Genomic DNA, 25,488 nt, shown 5'->3' on the forward strand with positions numbered 1-25,488 from the left:
AAAAAAAAAAAAAAAACAGATAAATGGGACTCAATCAAATTTAAAACTTCTATTCTTCAAAGGACACTATCAAGAAAGTAAAGGCCAGCACAGCAGCTCACACTTGTAATCCCAGCATTTTAGGAGGCCGAGGCAGGAAAATCACTTGAGCCCAGGAGTTCAAGACCAGCCTGGGCATAATACAGAGACTCCATTTCTATTAAAAAATTTCGAAATTAGCCAGATGAGTGGTGCCTGCCTGTAGTCCCAGCTACTCAGGAGACTTAAGGCCAGGCAGGCAAGACTGCAGTGAGTCATGACTACATCACTACACTCCTGCCTGGGTGACAGAATGAGACTCTCTCTCAAAAAACGAAAGTGAAAAGACAACCCATGCAGAATCGGAGAAAAATCATATATCACACGTCAATCAAACATTCGAAATCACGTATCTGATAAGGGACTGATATCTAGAACACATATAAAGAATTCCTACAATTGAACAGCAAAAATTCAATTGACTCAATTCAAAAATGGAAGAGGATTTGAACAGACATTCGCCAAAGCAGACATACAAATGGCTAATAAGCACATGAACAGATGCTCAACATCATTAGTCACTAGGGAAATGCAAATCAAAACCACAATAATATGCCACTTCCCATCTACAAGAATGGCTATAATCAAAAAGATGGGGCCGGGCGCGGTGGCTCAAGCCTGTAATCCCAGCACTTTGGGAGGCCGAGACGGGCGGATCACAAGGTCAGGAGATCGAGACCATCCTGGCTAACATGGTGAAACCCCGTCTCTACTAAAAATACAAAAAACTAGCCGGGTGAGGTGGCGGGCGCCTGTAGTCCCAGCTACTTGGGAGGCTGAGGCAGGAGAATGGCGTAAACCCGGGAGGCGGAGCTTGCAGTGAGCTGAGATCCGGCCACTGCACTCCAGCCTGGGCGACAGAGCGAGACTCCGTCTCAAAAAAAAAAAAAAAAAAAAAAAAAAAAAAAAAGATGGACAATAACAAGTGTTTGCAAGAATGTGGAGAAATTACAACTCTCATACTTGCTGGTGGGAATGTAATATGATCTAACCACTCTGGAAAAGTTTGGAAACCAGTTCCTCAAAAAGTTAAACAGAGTTAACTAAGACACCACAATTCCACTCCTAGGTATCTTTCCAAGAGAAATGAAAACACACGTCCATATAAAAGCTTGTACACAAATGTTCACAGTAGCATTTTTCATAATAACCAAAAAGTGGAATAACTCAAATGTCTATTAACTGGTGAATGGACAAACAAAATGTGGTATATATCCATACGACAGAGGATTATTCAAAAATAAAAGGAGTGAAGTGGCCAGGTATGGTGGTTTACACCTGTAATCCCAGCACCTTGGGAGTCCGAGGCAGAAGGATCACTTGAGCCCAGGCGTTCAAGACCAGCCTGGGCAACATGGCGAGACCCTGTCTCTATTACATTAAATTAAAATGTTTTTAATTTTAAAAAAGGGATGAAGTAACAGTACATGCTACAGACAACACAGATAAAATCCTTGAAAACATTATGCTAAGGGAAATAAGCCAGCCAGGTCACAAAAGGACAAACACTATATGATTCCATTTATATGAAATGTTGAGACTAGTCATAAAGATCCATAAAGAAATAAAGCAGATTAGCAATTGACTAGGGCTGGGAGGAGGAGGCAACAGGGAGTGGCTGCTAATGGGTAGATTTTCTTTTTGGAGTGATGAACATGTGGAATTAGAGAATGGAGACAGTGGCACAAAACATGTAAATATACAAAAGAAAACCCACTCAATTATATATTTTAAAAGGGTGAATTTTACAATATATGAATTACATCTTAAGCTATTATTGAAAAACAGATCAGGCTGGGCACAGTGGCTCATACCTGTAATCCCAGCACTTTGGGAGGCCAATGCTGGAGGATCACTTGAGGCCAGGAGTTTAAGACCAGACTGGGCAACATATTGAGACCCTGTCTTTACAAAAAAAAAAAAAGAGTTTCACTCATTTCCCAGGCTGGAATGCAATGGCAATCTCAGCACACTGCAACCTCCGCCTCCCGGGTTCAACTGATTCTCCTGCCTCAGCCTCCCAAGTAGCTGGGATTACTGGCACCTGCCACCATGCCCGGCTTTTTGTATTTTTTTTAGTAGAGACGGGGTTTCACCATGTTGGCCAGGCTGCTCTGGAACTCCTGACCTCAGGCAATCTACCCGCCTCGGCCTCCCAAAGTGCTGGGATTACAGGTGTGAGCCACCATGCCCGGCCAAAAATAATTTTTTTTAATCAGCTGGGCATGGTGATACATGCCTGTACTCCTAACCACTCGGGAGTCTGAGGCAGGAGGATCACTTGAGCCCAGGAATTCAAGGTTACAGGGAGCTATGATCACACCTCTGCACTCCAGCCTGGATGACAGAGTAAGACCATCTTTAAAAAGAAATAAATAATTTTAAAAGGAACCAAATCCCTTTAACTACTGAAACTATTGTGAAGGTTGTTTCTTCAAAAACATCATATACTTTCCTCTTTTGTTTAGCAGAACATACTCAGTATTGCTTTTCCGAATTTACTCAAGGTCAACACTATGAAACATCAATTACTAAACAGCTATAAATTCAGAAAATTCAGTGGTGTGCAGGCTATTAGCCCTTTACATAGTTATCTCCAAACTACTATTCTTTCACAGTCTTCCACCTGTCTTCTATAATTTTGTTTCCTCCTTCTACCATGAAAAATCAAGAACAAGAGATCAGAGGCAGCGGGGATATACTAAGGAAAAGCTGAAGGACCGTGCACACAGGCAGCCACATACACTTAAAGACAGGCTGTTTTCTGTTTTCTTCCCCACTTGTTTTCTGCTTTCTACCCATTCTGAAGGCAATGTCTCCCTTTCTTACTAAGGATACACATCTCCATCCTTTTATGTTTCCCCAAAACAAGGGGAAACGTGGGGAAGGCCACCCAAATAGCTGAACTGTGGAAGACCTCAAATGATACTGACATCACCCAAACTGCCTGATTCTACCTGAGAACACCCACAGGGCAAAGACTGCACAGACCATAGCATTCCAGGGTGTTCTGCTTCTCCAATGGTCAAAGAAAACGTTTTGGGGCCAGGCACGGTGGCTCACACCTGTAATCCCAGCCCTCTGAGAGACTGAGGCAGGTGGATCGCTTGAGCTGGCCAGGAGTTCAAGACCAGCCTAGGCAACACAATGAAACCCCTGTCTCTACTAAAAACATAAAAATTAGCCGGGCAAGGTGGCATATGCCTGTGTTTCCAGCTAAGTCCTCAGCCTGGGGCGCTGAAGTGGGAGGATCACTTGAGCCCAGGCTGTCGAGGCTTCAGTGAGCTGAAATTGCGCCACTGCACTCCAGCCTGGGCAACAGAATAAGACCTTGTCTCAAAAAAAAAAAAAAGAGAGAGAGAGACAAAGGAAAAGCTTTGGGACAGTTACTACATCTACCACTAACTTACTCCACACACAACCAGGCTGGCTGACCAAGGACACTTGGCCTCCTATCTGTAGCTACACTGAACACCTTCTCTGCAAAACGTTCAATCACTATAGCACCTGAACATAAGACACTCCTTTAGGAGTCAGTACGTTTTCTTTTACACTGTTTGATGGAGACAGAGTTTGAGGTGCCAGGACCCCCTGCTCCAATAACCAGCTTCTCTCACACAATCTCCTCTCACTCTAAGACCCTCCAAATGATCAGCAGGCTGCTGGATCTAACCAACCTTCTTTCATAGTCCACTGGAGTGGGATGATCAGCTGGCCTATGGAAACAAAGCAACTGGCTGAGAGGAGTCAGTCCAATTCCCAGTCTTGAGTATTTTTGTACTGAGCCATAGAAACGGGAGTCAGATGATGGTGAGCACTGGAACTAGAGTCAGGACGTGCAGGAGCCTTGACTAAGGCCACTACATGCAACTTAGGCAAGAAAGCTACATGTGAATGGAGAAAGCCCAGCTCCAGAGAAGACATGTACTCCACACTCTCCGGATCCAGTTCCCACTGCCCAGCTACACTTCAGTTTCTGTCCTGGGAGGCTACAATTGCTTCTGCTCTTCTTAGACTAAAACTGCTTTCACTTGGCCTAACCTGTGTGGCTTGTGGTACGTGCAATCAAAAGTGCTCTAATCTAAAGCAGAGCCTGCTTACCTTCCCTGACATCAACCCCAAACCATCTGCTTCCTAGTGTTTATTAAGAACCTCAGACTTTTCTGAATGAGCTAGCCAGTCCTCTTTACAAATATAAATATTGCAAATATTAAAATCTCACCTAAAAATCACTTTCTGTATAAATGAACCTCAGGGCCTGATTACCATCATTTATTTATTTTTTTTTTAATGTGTGATTCTGACAGTTGACTTAAGGCACAGCCTCCCACCTTGGGATCATGAAAATATTGGCCATATATTTACTGTTAGGACCTTATAACTAATTTTCTCATTAAGCTTCAAATCTATTTGAAGTTTTTATTCTTTCAATTATGGTAAAACATGCATAACATATAATTTACCACTTTAACCCTTTTTGAGCATACAATTTAGTGAAATTAAGGGCATTCCCATTGTGTATCACCACTAGCCATAGCTTATTTTCAAAGCATTCTGAAAATCATGACTTTTTTATTTTTATTAAACAAGTATTTATGTTCCCTCATCAAACAACAAGGGCCAGGAGCCTCATCAGTGGCGGGACTGTGGCAGGACAGTGACAAAGGTAGCAAAGAGTACCCACAACAACCTGGAGCAGCACCAGAGCAGCTAAGTCCATCCTCAGTTCCTCCAGACATGGCCGCAGAAGCTAAAGAGACTAAAAATACTTGGAGAGGACAGATAGAAGCTGTCAAGGATATTTGGCCCAGTTAGAGAGGTCGCCACTATCACCATATTTACATCAGAAAACACTCATACAAGCTGCAGTGGGCCATATTTAGAATAATTAGATTCAGTATAGAATGTCTGATGTTCCTTCCCTCCCAGAATGCCTGGAATAAATCTCTGGGCCTTGAATTTGGTCAAGTTATCTATGATCAATTTCCGGAGGACCCCTAGGAAGAAAGACAGGTACTTCAAAAATGTTAAGTACCCACTCTCCACCTTTCTAACTTGTTATGCTTTCTTTTTAGTACAACAGCCTCTATCAATAAAACCAAATGAGGAAGAAACTTCCATCAAAGCTTTGTGAAAGCAAACGATTCAGCCAGAACATTTCATAATGGCTGAGATGGAAAGGATAAGGCAGGGAATGTTTACACGAACACCAGGAACTTTAACTTGCCTCTCAGTATCTTTAAAAATGAAAGAAAGTTCCAAAAATGAATTATGTTCATGGCCTCTCCAAATGCCAGGCCTATAGTAGCCCAGGGAGTAGGCCCAAGTGAAGATGTGATATGATCAATGACAGTGGGCCCACAGCAACTCCCCAATCCACACGAGTTTCTAAATAGGAAGAGTCTTCATTTACTGAATTATTGGGAATAGATAGATTTTAATAACGGTTATATTAATCAACTCCAGAAAGTACAACTAAATGAATATAAATACTACCTCAAACAGAAAAAGTCTGAGGTTAGCAAATTTTTTTTTTTTTGAGATGGAGTCTTGCTCTGTCACCCAGGCTGAAGTGCAGTGGCCGGATCTCAGCTCACTGCAAGCTCCGCCTCCCGGGTTCACGCCATTCTCCTGCCTCAGCCTCCCAAGTAGCTGGGACTACAGGCGCCCGCCACCTCGCCCGGCTAGTTTTTTGTATTTTTTAGTAGAGACGGTGTTTCACCGTGTTAGCCAGGATGGTCTCGATCTCCTGACCTCGTGATCCGCCCGTCTCGGCCTCCCAAAGTGCTGGGATTACAGGCTTGAGCCACCGCGCCCGGCCAGCAAATATTTTTCATCTGTAATCATATATTATTTAAGTCTATTTTCCAAAACTAGGAACCCTCATCTATGTCTGAACAAAGACCTCAGATCTGTCATACAAAATAACTATGAATATTTTGGTGTCGTACATCTTTTTTAATAATTTTAAATTTTTTTTCACATTTTGTTTGTTTTGAGACAGGGTCTCAACTCTGTCATCCAGACTGGAGTGCAGTGGCGCAATCACAGCTCACTGCAGCCTTGACCTCAAGGGCTCAAGCAATCCTCCAACCTCAGCCTCCCAGGTACCTGGGATCACAGGTGCGCACCACCACATCTGGCTAATTTTTTCTATTTTTAGTAGAGACAAGGTCTCACTATGTTGCCCAGGCTGGTCTCGAACTCCAGGGCTAAAGCAATCCTCCCACCTCGGCCTCCCAAAGTGTTGAGATTATAGGCGTGAGCCACAGTACCCAGCCTACATTTTTTAAAGTTAATATAGTATATTAAACAGACAGACCTAAAAAATTAAGCCGTCTATGTACCTCAGAAAGGAGACATCTGAGTGTCTGCAGTTCAAATCCCCCCATACGGCTTGAGTCAACATATTATTCTTGTCCTGGAGCAAGGACCTCAAAAGGAAAAGATACAGTCATACAGAATAGCTGAATATCAGGAAAGCAAGCCCTGAAATGAAATTCCATATCTCTGACTTCATTTCCTTATACAATAGTCCCCCTCTTATCCATGGTTTCAGTTACGAGCGGTCAACTAAGGTCCAAAAATAGGTGAGTATGGTACAATAAGATAATCTGAGAGAGACAGACCACATTCACACAACTTTTATTACAGTATATTGTTGCAACTTCTATTTTATCATTAGTTACTGCTATTAATTATTAATAGTAATTATTATTAATGGGAAGGAACTTTCAAGGTTATCACTAGGACAACCCTTTACCCAATACATGAATCCCCTCAAAATGACTACCAACTATCTCATTATATAAGAGCTGAGGGCTGAGAAAAGCAAGATGAGGAAAAGCTGTGGTGGAATCAAGAGTGATAAATGCAGAAATACCATCTGGTAAAAGAAGGTATGGAGGTCATGGAGAGAAAGGCTTCTAGCTTCTGGTCCACCTAAGTGGCAGCAAAGACAGTACAGGATGCAGCTCTGCTGGGATCCTTGAGTTCTGCTCACCAGCATTCCTAGCTAGTGAAAGAAAAGAGTACAAGCCAGGCACAGTGGCTCATGCCTGTAAGCCTGGCACTTTGGGAGGCTGAGACAGGATTACTGCTTGAGGCCAGGAGTACAAGACAAGCCTGTGCAACATAGCAAGACCCTTTCTCCATAAAATTAAAAAAGAATTAGCCGGGCGTGGTGGCACACACGCCCGTAGTCCTCGCTATTCAGGAGGCTGAGGCAGGAGAATCACTTGAACCCAAGAGTTCAAGGTTGCAGTGAGCTGTGATGGCACTTTAGCCTGGGTGACAGAGCAAGAGTCTGTCTCTAAAAAAATTTTTTAATTAATAATAATAAATAATGAATAAACAATAAATAACAAATAGTAAAAAGGAAAGAGTTTGAGCTGCGAATCAAGGTGGGCTTGTTCTAAAAGCTATCTAGGAAGCACAAAGCCTTCACGGCTGGAGAACTAACCAATCACTGATTGGTTCAGGGTTAGATAAAAATGATAATGCTTTAGCCAGGCATGGAGGCTCACATCTGTAACCCCAGCACTTTGGGAGGCTGAGGAGGGCGAATCACGAGGTCAGGAGATCAAGACCATCCTGGCTAACACGGTGAAACCTCGTCCTACTAAAAAAACACAAAAAATTACCCGGGTGTGGTAGCAGGTGCCTGTGGTCCCAGCTACCCGAGAGGCTGAGGCAGGAGAATGGCTTGAACTCGAGAAGCGGAGCTTGCATCACTGCACTCCAGCCTGGGCAACAAAGCAAGAATCCGTCTCAAAAAATAAATAAATAAATAAATAATGCTGATACTACCGCCAGTATTCCAGACATTCTGAAACCTAGTAATAACAGCCCACAACTTTTCATACCTACAGTGGCACATGGCTTTGAAAATTAGGGGGTTTTTACAGAGCCCCTCTACCATTAAATATTCCTTTCTTAGGCTGGGTGCAGTGGCTCAGGCCTGTAATCCCAGCACTTTGGGAGGCCGAGGCGGGTGGATCACCTGACGTCAGGAGTTCGAGACCAGCCTGGCCAACATGGTGTCTCAACTGAAAAAACAAAAATTAGCCGGGCATAGGGTTGGGCGCCTGTAATCCCAGCTACTTGGGGGGCCGAGGCAGGAGAATCGCTTGAACCCAGGAGGCGGAGGTTGCAGTGAGCCAAGATTGCGCCATCGCACTCCAGCCTGGGGGACAACAGCGAGACTTCATCTCAAAAAATATATATTTTTTTTTTCTTTTTTCATTATCACTTGCAAATAGATTCTTTTACAGAAATCATACTTAAATAATATATAAATTATTTTGTTATTAGGGAAAATAATGTCATTCAAGTCAACTTCAATGTTTATTCACAGTCTACTTGCTTTTATTTCCTTTCTCTTAGCTAATCTACTGAAAGGAGAAAGCCAGTTAACAGACCACTCTTCTGTCACCTATTAGATAATATAATTTAACCTAAAGGAACACAAAGTTCTAGTTTCATTCAATAATGGGAGGACACAGGATCTGTACTTGTTATGGCATTTAAAAAGTCATCTCAGGCCAGGTGTGGTGGCTCACGTCTGTAATCCCAGCACTTTGGGAGGCGAAGGCAGGCAGATAAGCTGAGGTCGTAAGTTCGAGATCAGCCTGCCCAACATGGTGAAACCCCATCTCTATTTAAAAAAAAAAAAAAAAATTAGCCAGGCGTAGTGGTGCGTGCCTATAATCCCAGCTACTCGGGAGGCTGAGGTAGGAGAACTGCTTGAACACGGGAAGTACAGGTTGTGGTGAGCCAAGATCGCGCCACCGCACTCCAGTCTGGGTGACAGAGCGAGACTCTGTCTCAAAAAAAAAAAAGCCCCAATAAATAAAAAATAAAGAGTCATCTCAGCCGGACATGGTGGCTCATGCTTGTAATCCCAGCACTTTGGGAGGCTGATGCAGGAGGATCGCTTGAGCCCTGTAGTTTGAGACCAGCCTGGGCAACAAGGCAAAACCCCGTCTCCACAAAAAATACAAAACTTGGCCGGGCGCAGTGGCTCAAGCCTGTAATCCCAGCACTTTGGGAGGCCGAGACGGGCGGATCACGAGGTCAGGAGATCAAGACCATCCTGGCGAACACGGTGAAATCCCGTCTCTACTAAAAAAATACAAAAAACTAGCCGGGCATGGTGGCAGGCGCCTGTAGTCCCAGCTACTCGGGAGGCTGAGGCAGGAGAATGGCGTAAACCCAGGAGGCGGAGCTTGTAGTGAGCTGAGATCCGGCCACTGCACTCCAGCCTGGGCGACAGAGCGAGACTCCGTCTCAAAAAAAAAAAAAGAAAATACAAAACTTAGCCTGGCATGGTGGCGTACACCTATAGTCTCAGCCACTTGGGGGACTGAGGCAGGAGGATTGCTTAGGCCGGGGAAGTGGAGGCTGCAGTAAGACAAGATCACGCCACTGCACTTCAGCCTGGGTGACAAAAGCAAGACCGTCTCGGAAAAAACAGTGATCTCAAGAGTAAGACTAGGTATCAATCAAAGTGGTTGCAGCTTGAATCATTGATTCTAATCATGAATTATTATTTAGCTAAAATGATGATTCCCAAATATAACACATTTTATTTCTAAATGTTTCTTGGCAAGTGAGTATCCAGAAAGTCAGCAAAACCCCCAAGAAAGTAGAGAAAATGAACTTTTTTACAGCTCACCATTCATCAACTACAGCAGGCTTGAAAGATACAATGGGCCGGAGGCTTAGCCTCAATTTTGGCCTGCAGAAGAAAACTCCAAATAAGATTTCTTCAAGAACTGCTCTAATGTAGTACTAAACTTCAAGGAGTGACCTCCCTAGAGGAGAAACTAGAGTTGACAGCTACACGAGTGCACAATCCAGGGGAGATGCACCCTAAGTCCAATACAAGGAATACTACACCGGTTCCATCACAATAATAATATATTAAAATAAAAGTATCAAACAATGAAGTAATTTAAAATATGTCGAAGGCAAGAAAATCCTCCAAAAAAAAAATCTAAATCCATTACAAAGGTAATCTGAATAAAATATCATTTAATCTCCAGGCCTAACCTCTCTGAAATAAAGTTTTATATATTCTTCCAACTTAGTCAAATTATACAAGAAAGCTACTTTAGGCTGGCGCAGTGGCTCATGCCTCTAATCCTAGCACTCTGGGAGGCCAAGGTGGGTGGATCGCTTGCGTTCACAAGTTGGAGACCAGCCTGGGCAACACGGTGAAAACCCATCTCCGCAAAAAATACAAAAATTAGCCAGGCATGGTGGCGCGTGCCTGTAGTCCCAGCTACTCGGGAGGCTGAGGGATCACCTGAGCCCAAGAAGTCGAGGCTGCAGTGAGCCGAGAGAGATCGTGTCACTGCACTCCAGACTGAGTGACACAGTGAGACCGTCTCTCCAAAAAATAGAAAAAGAAATGCTATTTTATAACAAAGGAGCCACAGCATAGCACTCTCAACTTCCTGTAAGAACAAAAATATTGTGTCAGTATGTTCACAACACAGTTCAAGTCACAAAATCATAAGATAATTAAATTGACTTTTTAGGTTTCAATCTGTTTAGCCAGAAACCTTATCCAAACTGTACTGATGCAAATCAGCATGAGAACTATAGTACTATCAAAGTAACTCCAGTATCTTATCTTTTGTTTTACCTTTTATCAGTGATTTATGGGCTGACTAATGGTAAACTGATTTGTGCATGTGCCAGAAGTCAGCTCAGGAATACAAAACAGGAAAAAAATTTAGAAGAATCAAATTCATGAATGAAAATGCTGACGTCATAGTTCAGTTCCCAGCAGAGTTTAGAGTAGCATATGAAAAACAGTGTATCTTCTGGAATGTTAAAACACCAAAGTCATTTGGTAAAGGAAATAAAAGAAAAAGTCATTCCTTGCTCAGAATGAGGGAACGGAGAAAAAGAGAAAAGCTCAATTAACAAGCTTTTCCATGAACCAAAAATGAAAAATATACAATGTATGTGGCACAAACTATCATAATCTCTAAACCACACATTTTGTGTTATTGTCAGAAATAGTATTTTTTAGGCGGGCCATGGTAGCTCATACCTGTAAATCCCAGCACTTTGGGAGGCTGAGGCAGATGGACTGCTTGAGACCAGGAGTTGAAGACCAGCCTGGGCAACACAGCAAGACCCCATCTCTACCAAAAAGAGAAAAAAAACCTAAGCAGGCAAGGTGACACACACCGGTAGTCCCAGTTACTCAGGGGGCTGAAGCAGGAGGATCATTTCAGCACAGGAGGCCAAGGTTGCAGTGAGCTATGGATTGCACTACTGCACTCCAGTCTGGGCAACACAGCGAGACCCTGTCTCTAAAAAAAAACAAGATAAAATAAATTTAAAAGAAGTAACATTTTTTACAGGCGATGACTAGTTGTGTCTCTAAATAAGTAGGACATAGCTGCCCGCCCCAACTTTAAATCCTTCTCCCATCACGTGGCGTAACTTTCAAAAATGAATGCATAATACAGCTAGGCAGTCCTCCACGGAAAACGACCCAGCACAGCCATACCACACCTGATTTTAAGTAATTCTGAATAATATGGGGTGGAACTCAGTGACCAGAAGAAAGCTCCTGGAATTTTTATGTGAGGGAAGAAAAAAAAAAAAGAAAGAAAGAAAAAAAGCCTTTATCTAATGATGTAATATAAACTAATAAAAAAGAAAGATTATAAAAATTTGATTTACTTAGAACTATTAAAAGTGGCTAGTGGCATGGATTGTTCATATCTTTCATCTCTCGGCAGGACTGAAAATACAACTAGTAATACAAACTTCTGTAAAGTTTAGACACAATTTACTAAAATCCTTTTATTCAGGACACTTAAGTAACTGATTCCTGGATGTCTAATGTTTCCCAGGGAATTTAAGATTATTACATTCTTAGAAAATAACAGTGACCCTCACATCCTTGGTAACCTCTCCAAAGCACAGAACTGTAAGGACATTCTCTCTTCTTCACCATTCATATGGCTTAAAGTAGCCATTCACCCAAAATGGATTTTTTTTTAATTTAAGCAATAAACAATTTTGCCAATAAACATTTTAAAAAGAAGATCTTATTAAGTTAAAATGCAAACATGCCAGTTTTATCGGTAAATCTAAAATGTGAAGAGATCATCTCACATTGTTGCCACCACAAGTATCTTTGAAAGAACATCACTACCCCCTTGTGGATTCGCAATAAAAAAATCCTTCTCTTGAATCTTTTTAAATATTCCATTTTGCTGAACTTCCATCAAAGTTTTCATTTTCTTCACTAAGAAGGGTTATTTCATTTCAATTACTTTTTAAAAAGACAAACTTAACATTTTTCTTAAAATCAATCCAATCAACTTACTTGTCCTCTAAGTGCCCCCTTTTTGGGGAGCATTCTTTATATGTGTACATGTGTCTATGCAATACAATAACCCTATCAACATTCCATTTCTTCTTCAAATATCTGAATTTATACTTCCAATCATCACTTTGAGATTATTTTTAATCATAAATGAGTAATTTTTTCCACTACAGCATCTTTTTTCTTTCTCTCTGATAATTTCACACTTTGTACCAATCTCTTATTATCACTCCCAAATGATTTGATACCCAAATGCTCAGAAAACCAATGGGGCACATACATCATACATCCTCAGAAATGACTTTTCAGAAAAGGATTAAAAACCAAATCTAAGTTTTAAAAAGATTAATTCTTGATTGTATTAATATACATTCAGAAATGAGTCTGGCAATCTAAATCAACCATGATGAAGGAAAAACAGACAATAACTTTCCTTCAAAACTTGTAAAAAGAAAGGCTTCCTCTCTCTCTAAGTTGAAAGAATACCTCTGGTTGTATCTGTACATCATTCTAATATAACACACAAATACACCTTGTTGAATGTACACTGTAAAAAAGATTAAATGAACTTAAACATCTGATGCATCCTTTGTTATAGACACTAAATTTAGCTGAAAGTACAAATCACCACTGCAAAATGCACAGGCTACATGGAGAAAGAGTCATGACTGGCTGTACTGCCATTATTGGAAGTTAGCTCTCCATTCTCTTAGACATGTTGAACACAAAAGTAGGGACACGGTAATTTACTATTGTCAGCATTTATTTCAATGGTTAGAAGGGAATAAAGGGGGGAAAATTCACTTTGCAAGTGTTTTTAAGTGACTGAATACATAATCTTACCTTGTGGTAACTGATAAGGGGAAAAAATGGAAGAGATACTGCATGGTCTGTTGAACGAATGAATGCTCTATGTCCCAAAAGTCACACATCAGCCCCATTGAGAATATTACACACCCAAAAATTATCTGCTTATGCACCTGTCCAAAACTAGTGACTGAACTGCACAGCAGAGGCAATCAGAGCTGGGCTTCATAAGGTTTTGCTTTTGGGGGGGATTGTTATCATGATGGTTGTTTTGGGATTTTGGGGGAGGAGAGATATACATAGGGGTGGGAGATGTATTTTAGATGGTATGAAGAAATGAAGTTAGGGATGAGAGCTACGCCACTCAGTCTCCACATAATAACATGTTTAAAATTATTAAGAATACAGCCCCAAACATTTCTTTCAAGAAATGTCACTTTGTACACATGAAACTATAAAACCGCAGAGAGCAGAGTGATGAATACAGCCCCAAACAAGCATATCTTCCTCGAAGTTACCTTCGGCTAACAGTCTCAGGAAAGGATATGTTACATGACTTGAAAGGCCTGGCTAAATTTGAAAAACAAAAACAAGAAAGTGACTGCAAAAGGATTCACGTACAAGAGAACAAGCAACTATGTCAGGAAAGGGCAAAACACTGAAGTTGAATATGGAAGAACCATTAAAAAAAAAAATCTCTAGTCATTCCATCTTATGCCATGTCAATCAGTTCAAAGTAAATGAACAATCCTCCAAAAAAAGAGCAGAAAGGGAAATAATGTGGCTGACCCTTGGCCTCTCTTTGCAGTGGGGTACATAATATTCCTCTCTAAGTCCAGGGTAATGAGGTAAAAAAAAAAAAAAAAGCTCAGGAAACAGTACCAATCTTTACACAAGGAGGCCCATGACCTTCTACAAGCAATGGTGTTCAAAGCAGAGGGATGCAATACAGCCTTAGAAATACACAGCTAGCATACTGATGGAAAAAAAAAAAAAAAACCACCACCCTTTACTCACCCTTTACTTTGTCCCCTCATGTGAAAAATCACGAACTGCTCTCCATTGTCAATATATACAAAGAAACACTTTCGGCCAGGCGCACTGGCTCATGCCTATAATCTCAGCACTTTGGGAGACCAAGGCAGGCGGATCACTTGAGGTCAGGAGTTCGAGATCAGCCTGGCCAATATGGTGAAATCCCGTCTCTACTAAAAATACAAAAAGTAGCCGGGCATGGTGGTGGGTGCCTATAATCCCAGCTACTCAGGAGCTATGGCACAAGAATCGCTAGAACCCAGGAAACAGAGGTTGCAGTGAGCTGAGATCACGCCACTGCACTCCAGCCTGGGCAACAGAGCAAGACTTAGTCTCAAAAAAAAAAAGAGAAAAGAAACACTTTCCTTATAAATGCATGATAATTATCATGGGAGACCATCTATATATTTGTAAGTCCCTCTCTCTAATGACAGAATAGGAACATGGCTTAATCACAGGACGAAGGGACACTATATCCAGTGATGGCACAAAATAAAAGGATATGACAGTCAGATCAACCTGTAGCTCGAACCTGATTAGGTATTCAAGAAAAATAAAAAGAAAGATTATACACTATCTGGAAAATAGAGTGAATGACCGTACACTCTTATTCAAGTTACACAGACAAAGTAGTAGAGCAAGAATGCTTCTCACTCTCACTCTCAAACACACCAAAAACTAAAGGCAGTACTATATATAACAGGCAAAGGAACATTAGAAGAGGCCCCCATACTTCCTTGTAAATGAAGGCTCCAAATGAAATAATATACTTGGCTGTGCTTAAAGAAATTTATTGTGTCAAGCCAAAGAGACAGAAAGAAGCTGGCTAAATGCAGTGAAAATAAATTTCCAAAATCCTACATGGGGAGGCCCAGAGAATGAAGGACCCAGTGTTTTATCTAGAGATGCTATCTAGTTACAAATACTATTACTAGCTGCCTTGTGGCTTAAATCTCATTCCATCTACCTATTCTTAGGGAAACAAGAAGAAACAATGCCTTGTGCTAAAGGACAAAGGGATGGTGGGCATCCCCTTTTTACTAAAAGGCTACAAATACAGTACATCTACAAATACTTTTTTATAATAATGACAGGGCAGTGAATAAATCTCTCTGTGTGGGAAAGGACAAAAAGTAAAAGGAAAGGCCAAAGAAAAGAAAGGGAGGTCGGATTTAAGTCACCTAGAACATTTTAAAAAAAAAAAAAAAAAGAAAAAGAACATAGTACATGATTCCAGAAGATACACAACACCTTAGAAAATGATCTGTACAATGAAAACGCAAAAGAAACACACATCACTTGTCAACACAAAATACACTCAGTCAGACACTCACATGACCAAAGGACACTGCCAAACCACATACTACAAATCTCACACAAGAGTGAAATACTAGCAGAATTGGTTTCTATATACATTGTAGAGACAGTAAATCTAATTTAATAGAGGAAAAAAGAAAAGAAGCATTTCAAAGTGTTAATAATTTTTATTATTATCATTATTTATACCTAACCTGTACCCACAAAGAATTTGAGGCAATTTACAAAAACAATAATACCATTAAAAAGCATAAATTAAAAGTCACATAATAAACAAAAGTGGTGATAATCATATCAGATACCTAGCCTAAGAATGAGCATCAATTAGGTATTAAATTTGGATATAATTCTTCGTGGCAGTGAAAATGTACCAGCAGCTCATATAGTTCTCACTATCTAATATGAACCGTACCAGTTAATCAGAAGAGAAAAATATTTTTATACCACTTCCTTATATAAAAAATAAATTTGACTCTACGTTCTATAGAATGCCTAGTGCAATGCTGCTGTTCAAATGTTAAGCATTCCAACCAATCATGTATCTAAACGACCTAAAAGTTATACCTACACAATCAGATTAAGAAGGCTGACTTTACTTTTTTCTACACGTACGTACACACACACACACACACACACACACATACACTCTCTCTCTCTGCACACAGTCTGGGGGAAAGCTGCTAAATGACTCTCCCAGTCCACCCTCCCACCCTCTTCACCATCCCCACTTCTGCTGAGGAGGAAAAAAGGTTCAACAAGATAACACACTATTACACTACATCTTTGTAAGTTAACAATCCAAAAACTTAAAAATCAGAAAAAAAAATTCCTTACAAGACTATATAAGACAAGCATTAAGATACACTGAAGGCCGCGCATGGTGGCTTGCACCTGTAATCATGGCACTTTGGGAGGCTGAGGCGGGCAGATCACTTGAGGTCAGTAATTCAAGACCAACCTGGTCAACATGGTGAAACCCCGTCTCTACTAAAAATACAAAAAAAATTAGCCGGGCAGGTGGTGCACGCCTATAATCCCAGCTACTTGGGAGGCTGAAGCAGGAGAATTGCTTGAACCTGGAAGGCAGAGGTTGCAGGGAGCCGAGATCGTGCCACTGCACTCCAGCCTGGGCAACAGAGTGAGACTCTGTCTCAAAAAAAAAAAAAAAGAAGAAGAAGAAGAAGAAGAAGAAGAAGAAGATACACTGAAATGTCATTAATATAAAAGGCTAACAAGATCCAATACGGTCTCAAGCAAAGTCACATCACTCCCTACAGCTCCTTGTACATAACAGAAGCTTAGTAAAGGTCTCTTGAATGAATGATTCCAGTCATGGGAGTATAAATATAAAAAGGACTTCTCCCCAGAAGGGCAAATTCAAAGATCCCACAGAAGAGGCAACGAACACAACTATGAGGGGAACTGAAGAAAATAAGAGAATCACCTTCTACTGCTTTTTCCATAAGGCAGGCAGAAAGAAGTGCAACTGCACACAAAGGGGTATTTCCCCCAAACACGAAAGGAAGAATGGCTCAAAGTAATGAAACAGTGGGAAAAAAATGTTAAGATTTTGAGACGGGCTATCTCAAAATCAGTCACAAAGAAGTAAAAACTGAGCAGGACACATGGGCTGACACCTAGCATAAATAAGGGACTACACTAAACACTACTCTCTAAAGAATAGGCTATTTCAGGGGGAAAGTCTAAAACCGCCAGAGCCTAAAAACTAAGGAAATAGAAAACACAGCTGAGCAGGATGCATAAATATGTCTCAGAGAGCAAGTAAGAACAACACTACTCTTTTGAAAAGGAAAAGCTGACCCAGTCTGACCTTGAGTAGAGGTTGCTCTGTATATGTCAACATTTTGAATCCACTCAACGATGAGATGGAGAAACCCAACATTTGCAGAAGCAGGATAAGTCAAGGCTCCAAGAAGACAAAGGAGGAAGAGGTCACCCAACCTAGTCCCAAAAACTGGAGGTAAAGGGTGAAGGGGAGGAAAGAGTCATGTTCTAACAGAGAGTCACACAGAAAGATGAAACTATGTGGTTCAGAGAATCCGTCTAGTTTGCCCAACTGCAACAGAGCATTTTGCACTACAGGGGTAAGAGGAAAAAGCTGATTTCCAATCGTCTGTGGAGACCAGGGACACAGAAACACAACCACATCAAACTTAAGAAAAAGAGCCCAGCTTCAGACATTAACCTCAAGTGTGTTCTTCCAACCAACCTTTACCACTTTTCCTTCCACTGCACCTTGCATGGAGACCCCTGCTTACCAGGGAAAACTCCCAAAGTCTCCATAGCGTCATGGAGGAAGGGTAGGAAGAACCACCACTGGAAACGGGATGACTCCGCTGAGTCTACGCCATCGACAGCAGGTAGTCAACTCTTCATTTTTCCGAAGTTCACTAATATCCCCTAAAAATACACAATCCCATCAAGCTGACTACAGACACAGAATACAAACAGCATTAAAAAATTTAAAACCAAGAAAAAAAAAGATAATGAGCTCAAAAGCTCTACTTTCTGACACTGGGAATTAGGCCCACTGGACAACTCAATGTTAACTGAAAGGCAAAATCTAGAAGTCACAGACCAGCGCTGACCAAATCCCCGATGAGTCACTTCTCCTTACACAGTAAACTGAGGCAAAGCGAGCCTCCGAGCTAGAAAAGAGCTTTAAAGGCCAAAGCCCCAGAGCCCAACGGAACTCGGGGAGGATGAGTCTCCACACTAAGCCTGTCAAAGCAGCCATTCTGGATTTCATGAAAGAGGGAGAAAGGGAAGGAGGGAGAAAGGGAGGAAGGGAGACCTGAGGAGGCAAAGCACCTGACTAGAGCCGACAGGGCTGCAATCATTCCCCTGACCAAGAGAAAAGAACTCGAAGAATAACGTCCCCCATCCTCTCATGAAGCGTCAAGGGCTTTTCCACAGGTACGTTTTGCTAATTTCACAACCTCTCTCAATTATTTAAATGGTCAAAATACAAAAGGGACATCTTTACGGTCATTCGTTCCTCCTTCTGTCACAGGAAAACACCTTCTTCTCACCCATCTCCTGTCATTTGCCCAAACACATGAAATCTCCTTCCCCTACACTGCAGTAAAGAAATCAAGAACTTTTCACTCTATGCAGAACCAGGCAACGAATACCACCTCTAAACTCAGAGTGCCAAAGCTGTGATGCGTATGGGCAGGCACTGTACGCTTCGCACATTCAGAGACTTCGTGAACATGCAGGATGTCATTCTGCTTATTCAGTACGGTACACATTACAAACGAAAGAATGGTCAGAATTGGCCATTTATCAATGATTCTTCTGCTGCTGCTTCTAAGCCTGAAGAGTTACCAACAACGCTAATATCTAACTATATCATTACATATAAAAGGCCCCATATGCACCCAAAATGTAAAGGTAGTCATCTGACCCTTCCAACTTCCTGTGCACTGTATATGTAATGAATGTGATTTCATCTGTGTATACCTACATGTATGTATATGTAAACAAATGAATATAGCATCATGATCTGGTTCTCCAAATAGAACCACAACAGCAAAAAACAGAAAACATTCAAATTCCCCCTTCTCCTGAAAGCTACAAGATTTAAAGAAATGTTTGGATGCCACCAGAGACAACACCAGAGCCAAAGGAAGGTTCTAGTACAACAATGAGCACACAGGCAACCTCTTCCAGGATGGCATGTGGGCGACACGGGTGTCTACACTCCCTTTTCTGAATGGAAAGGCATATGGCTTCTCCTTACCCAGCCAACATGAATACAATTTGAGAAAATCAGAAAAAGTCAAAGTAACAGGCTCACTAAAGATGGCTGACTGGGAAGCAGAAGCCACAGAGAAGGATGTGAGTTCTCTCAAAAAAGAATCGGGAAGTTTATACCCAGGAAAGGTTCAAGGACTCTTGAGTGTGGGACGGACAAAGTCTGGTTCTCACTGCACAGAAGACAGTAATCAAAACGTCAAAAAACAAGGGCACACGACCCTTTTCCCAGTGGGGTAGTCAACTGGTGAAGGCTGCCCCCCTCCTGAGACACAAGAGTCAACTGGAAGCAAAAATATACCCCGGTCTTTCTCAGACACAGGAGCAACTAGTGTGGCTGGCCCCTTTTCACTCAAGCACTAGGCACAATGGCAGCCTGCCCCACATCTTACGGGGCGCCCACTCTCACCCAGACAAGGAACTCCGAGAAGAGAGAACAAGTCAGTGTAGACACACGAATGGGGAAAGGAGCACGGTGAATGTCCAGTTGTCTCCATAAGAAAAAGAGGGCAACTCAAAGGGTATTCAGGAAATGAGCTCACCCTAACCCAGCAAAGTGTGCGAGAGTATGCATGATCTGGGAGAAGTGTCTGCTTTCCTATTTAGAAATGACTTCAGAGCTGCACAAGCCCCCACTATCCACTGGGTGAGGAAAGAAGAACATGGGTAGCCAGAGTCCCCTTGTCCTGGCAAAAAGGGTCAACGGAGAGTGTGCAGAGGCCCCAAAAGATTCCAAAGAAGATGAGCGGATCAGACGGACCCCTGTGCCAAGGAAGGATCGGGGTCACGGAAGGTAAAGGGCAAGGGAGTGTGGAGATCCTCACTTGCCATAGAAACGGAGACCCCACCCTCCTGGCTGTGAGGGTGCAAGGGCAAGAGTAGGATGTGAACGACTGCGAGGGGCGGGGATGCTGCGCAGGCCCCCTTCCCTTCCCGGGAAGCGAAGGGGGAGGGGTCACACGAGGCCCTTCGGCCGAGGGACACTCGGCAGGACGGGGTCCCCCTGGCGGGGAGAAGCTCGGGGACCCCCCGCCCGCTTGGGGAGGCGTCCACAGGGCTGAATGGGGTGCCGGAGAGAGTACGTCTGGCCCTGCCCGCCGGAGAGCAGGGGGCCGGCGAGGGCTGAGCGCCGGCCGCTACCGCCCGACGGGGACCGGCCCGGAGCAGTGGGGCGCGGGGCCAGGGGCGCCCGAGGCGGATAAACTTTCCGCCCCGCGGCCCCCACCCCGGACCCAGTGCCGGGGGTGCGGGGGACGCGCCGCGGGCTCGGGAGCGGCGGGGATGCCCGGTCCGGGTGGGGGAGGCGCCGGCCCTCCGCCGGCTCCTCCTCCTCGCTGGGCCCGGTCCCCGCCCCGCGAGCCCCCCGCCCCCTCCGGCCCCAGCCCGCCCCCGGGGGTGGGGTGTGGGGCGCCGCGCTCCGCCGGCCCCGCGAGTCACCTCAGGACTCGGCCGCGCTCCGCCCCCCCACCCCGCGGGCCCCCTCCCCGGCCGGGTCGCCAGCCCGCCCGCCCGCCGCGCCCCCGCGCTCCCGCCCGGCGCCGCCGATGCCCGGGATGTCCGGCGGGGCCGGGTCCCGCCGCGCCGCCCCCCAGTCCCTCGCGCTCCGGCTCTTACCTTCCGGCTTGTTTTCGGCAGCCATTTCCCCTCCGCGCGCCACATCCTCCTCCTCCTCGCGACCGGGACCCCGAGCGCGCGCCTCGTACCGCCGCCGCCGCCGGCCCAGCCACCCCGCCGCCGCCGCGCACCCGCCCTGGCCCCGCCCCGCGGCCCACGCACAGCGCCCGTTGGGCCGTGGGGCTGCCACTCATCACTCCCGCCGCCAATCGCCCCGCACCAGGGGTCTCACTACTCTCCGGGAGGAGCGTCCTATCCATCCGGCCCATTGGCTGGTCACCACCCAACGGACTGAAAGGATTGGTCAAGAATCAACGCCCCCTCCCCACCCACTCCCAGGAAAGCCCGCCTTCCGGACCTAAACAAAGCTTCCTAGTGGCCAGAGCCCGAAAGAACTGTCCAATCAGGACGGGCCCGACACGGAATAGTTCCTCGAGGCTGAGACGTGGCGTTTTGATTGGGCGTCACTACAGTGTTTCCCAGGCCGTCCAAACCAATCAAAGGGGGTTCCCGGAATTCGGGAGCGGCGAAGGGAAGCCCCGCCCCTGAGCGTGACCGTCATGAGGAAGGCGCTCGCTCATTGGCGCGCTGGGGCTTTTCCCGCGTGCTCCCGGGGCTGAAGGACGTTCCCGGGGAAGCCGCTGCCGGCGCGTGGGGTCCCGGTGGCTGTGGAGGACGCGCCGGGATCTCCGGGATCCCGCAGCCCTCCGCCGCCGGTGGGGAGCCGGGCGCAGGGAGCCTCGGGGCTGAGCTCCGCCGGGGTGCCGCGCCCTGGAACCCGGCTGCCTAGGAGTCCGGGCGTCGCTGCCGGCCGTGGGGGAGGGGCGCGCCTCCCTCCAGGCCCCGCCCCCTCGGCGCCGCGTCCCCACGGCCCCGGCGCCGCCCGCCTGCGCCCGCCTCCCGCGCCCGCCCCCGGTGAGCTCCGTTGTCCCCTTTTCTGGCGGCTTAAAATACCGAAACTTTATTTTGGTCACGTTGCCCATGTGACCCGCGGAGCGGATGACTCATGGATGCCTGTCCCAGGATGAGGCCGCCGGTCGAAAGCGGAGAAGCGCCAGCCCCGGCCGCCCGGGTGGAGCGCTGGGCAGCCGAGTTTCCCACCCTCCTCAATCCAGGGCGTCCTCGCGGGGCTTTTCCGAATAAATAGCCCGGCGCCCGCTGCCCTCGCGCTGCGTACGGGAGCACGTGCCCCCCGGGAGGTGGGCGCCCGCCAGGTGCCCTGAGAACGAGCCTAGGAACGGGGTGCGCCGAGTGCGGCTCTCGGGGCGGCCGGGCGTGCGGGTGGCTGGGCAGCGCTCCCAGTGACCGGCCTCTCTCCGGAGAAAGTAAGGAATTCTGCTCCTGGGCAGGTAATACCGGAAACAAAAGGAGAGGCTGCAATCGCAAATTGTTTTTAAAAAAGAAAAGAAAAAGGAAAGCAAAGTTAAATGTAAGAGCTCCAGCCCCTCAATGTGATCTTGTACGGTTTGCAATAAGAACATTTCTTTCTTCCGCATTTTAGTTTTCCTTTTGCTACTGCTGGTGACAACTAGCAAAATAAGTGGAAACTCCTGGTTCAAGTGTTTCAGCATTAAGATTGGCTGTCACAGTGAATTCTGTGCCAATCCTAACAACATGTGTTCTTTTTCTGGTCGTCACAAGTAAGAATGTCTTAGGTTTTCCAGAAATAAAGATGTCCCAAAAGAATGTTTTGTGTTACACACTCATTCTTTAAGAAACTTTAATTTTATGAGCCTCAAAAATTGCAAAATTTTAACAACGGAGGGACAATATTTTATCGATTAGCATTCTTAATAGCACCTATGTTGACGATTTGTGTGGAGAAACGGATTCTTAAAAGTGTTGGTGGCATTGTAAATTAGTATATTCCTTTCGAAAAGCAATTTTACAGTATGTATTAAAAGCCATAAAAAATGTCTGCATCTTTTGACCCAGTAATCTTACTTCTGGGAATCTGTTCTAAGGAAATAACACTAAATGCCAGAAAAGCTATATGTGTGAAGATATTCTTCACAGGATCACTGTACTTACTGCAACAACAAATTGGAAGCATCCTACATGTGCTAATATTGGGTATTTAGTAAATTGTGTTACATCTATGGTAGTGGAATATTATGCTAGTCACAGACGTCAGAAACAGAAAATCTTACCCATTGCTAGATAGAGGGGGCAATACCCAAAATTATGGTGTTCATTTATGAGGTGAGATGATAAGTCTAAAAAAACAGCATTTTCGCCGGGCGCGGTGGCTCACGCCTGTGATCCCAGCACTTTGGGAGGCCGAGACGGGCGGATCACGAGGTCAGGAGATCGAGACCATCTTGGCTAACATGGTGAAACCCCATCTCTACCAAAAATACAAAAAATTAGCCGGGCGTGGTGGTGGGCGCCTGTAGTCCCAGCTACTCGGGAGGCTGAGGCAGGAGAATGGCGTGAACCCCGGAGGCAGAGCTTGCAGTGAGCCGAGATCGCGGCACTGCACTCCAGCCTGGGTGACAGAGGGAGACTCCGTCTCAAAAAAAAAAAAAAAACTGCATTTTCAAAAAAGACCGATACAGGCCCGGTACGGTGGTTCATGCCTGTTAATCCCAGTACTTTGGGAGGCCAAGATGGGCAGATCACTTGAAGCCAGGAGTTCGCGACCACCCTGGCCAACATGGCAAAACCCCGTCTCTACTAAAAATATAAAAATTAGGTGGGCAAGGTGGCAGGTTCCTGTAGTCTCAGCTACTTGGAAGGCTGAGGCATAAGGATCGGTTGAACCCAGCGGGCAGAGGTTGCAATGAGCCAAGATCATGCCACTGCACTCCAGCTTGGGCGACAAGAGCAAGACTCCACCTCAAAAAAAAAAAAAAGACTGATATGTACACCCAAGAAATGACGTGGGGGATTATAAGTGAGTTTTTTTTAATTGTCTATTATCTATAATATAGCTGTAATATCGCTTTTTTTTTTTTTTTTTTAAATTTGAGATGGAGTTTCGCTCTTGTTGCCCAGGCTGGAGTGCAATGGCGCAATCTCGGCTCACGGCAACCTCTGCCTCCTGAGTTCAAGTGATTCTCCTGCTTCAGCCTCCAGAGGGGCTGGGATTACAGGCATGCGCTACCATGCCCAGCTAATTTTGTATTTTTGGTAGAGGCGGGGTTTCTCCATGTTGGTCAGGCTGGTCTCGAAGTCCCAACCTGCAGTGATCCGCCCGCCTTGGCCTCCCAAAGTGCTGAGATTACAGGCGTGAGCCACTGCGCCGGCCTCTATGTTACTTTTATAATTAAAACATTTACTTAGGTTGAAAGAAATGCGAATAAAATTGAGTGTCTTCCTTCAAGAGACTCTCAGCCTAGCCGGGTTCACAAACAAGCAGCAGCAGGACAGGGGCAGTGGGAACACAGGAGGAGGTCATGAACATCACTTGGGCCTCAACACCATCACCACTGAAATTACTTTAGCCTCAGACCACAACAGTGCTTCTCAAAACAGTGGTTCTCTAGGGACCTTGGTAGAGCAGAGGGCGTCCCAAGACTCAAGGGACCCAAAAATAGAAATTTTTTAGACACGGTCCTGCTCAGTCGCCCAGGCTGGAGTGCAGCAGTGCCATCAAAGCTCACTGCAGCCTCGAACTCCTGGGCTGCAGTGATCCTCCTACCTCAGCCTCCTCAGTAGCTGGAACCACAGGCATGCACCACGACGCCCAGCTAATTTTTTAAGTTTTGTAGAGACAGGGTCTTACCTTGTTGTCCAGGCTGATCTCAAACTCCTGAGCTCGAGTGATCCTCCCACCTCAGCCTCTCAAAGTGCACAGATTACAGGCATGAGCCACCGCACCTGACCTCAGAACTACTTTTATAGCAATAATATGTCAGTTTCTCCCAACAGTGCACTCTGTGCAGTGTCTTCCAGAGGCTGCATGTATGTGATCTCACAACAGGCTGAATGCAGAAGATTCAGAAGCAGAGAGGAATCCAGCAATCGTCTACTGTCAGATATTAAAGTGATTTGCAAAACTAAAACAATCCCACACTTATCACTAATTTTGTTTTAGAAAATATAGATATTTCTCATAAAAATAGGATTTACATTAACATATAATGGGTTTATTCTCTTTTTTGTTGTTCTTTTGAGATAGGGTCTCACTCTGTTGCCCAGGCTGGAGTGCAGTGCAATCACGGCTCACTGCAGCTTTAACCTCCTAGGCTCAAGCAATTCTCCTGCCTCAGCCTCTTAAGTAGCTAGGAATACAGGTGGACGCCACCATGTCCACCTGTATTTTTTGTAGAGATGGGGTTTTGCCATGTTGCCCATGCTGGTCTCCAACTCCTGAGCTCAAGTGATCCTCCTGCCTTGGCCTCCCAAAGTGCTGGCATTACAGATGTGAGCCACTGTGCCACCTTGTTTTATTCCTTTTAAATGAGCTAGTTAATATTTTTAAAATTTCTCAATTTTTAAAGTTGGTTTGTTTGTTTTTTGAGACAGAGTCTCTGTCGCCCAGGCTGGAGTGCAGT

At 44.8% G+C, this 25,488-nt stretch overlaps 1 protein-coding gene across 30 annotated transcripts in view; it reads right to left on the minus strand.

The window, feature by feature from the left end:
• The window catches only part of CAMTA1 (calmodulin binding transcription activator 1), a 978,479-nt gene extending 957,368 nt beyond the window's left edge, over window positions 1-21,111 (minus strand). For 29 of the 30 annotated variants that reach the window (XR_006696555.3, XR_010581491.2, XR_010581496.2 and 26 more), the window contains exon 1: window positions 20,990-21,111. Coding sequence is in view for 26 of the 30 variants with exons in the window: in XM_065530243.2 (XP_065386315.1) it covers window positions 20,990-21,034 (45 nt within the window). In the remaining 4 variants the exon portion in view is untranslated. Of the gene's footprint in view, window positions 1-6,425; window positions 6,513-20,989 lie in introns of all 30 variants that reach the window. The other variant, XM_065530197.2, reaches the window with a different exon arrangement.
• Between the last annotated feature and the right edge of the window lie 4,377 nt (window positions 21,112-25,488).

Source organism: Macaca fascicularis, chromosome 1, assembly GCF_037993035.2.
Source record: "Macaca fascicularis isolate 582-1 chromosome 1, T2T-MFA8v1.1".
Lineage (NCBI taxonomy): Eukaryota > Metazoa > Chordata > Mammalia > Primates > Cercopithecidae > Macaca > Macaca fascicularis.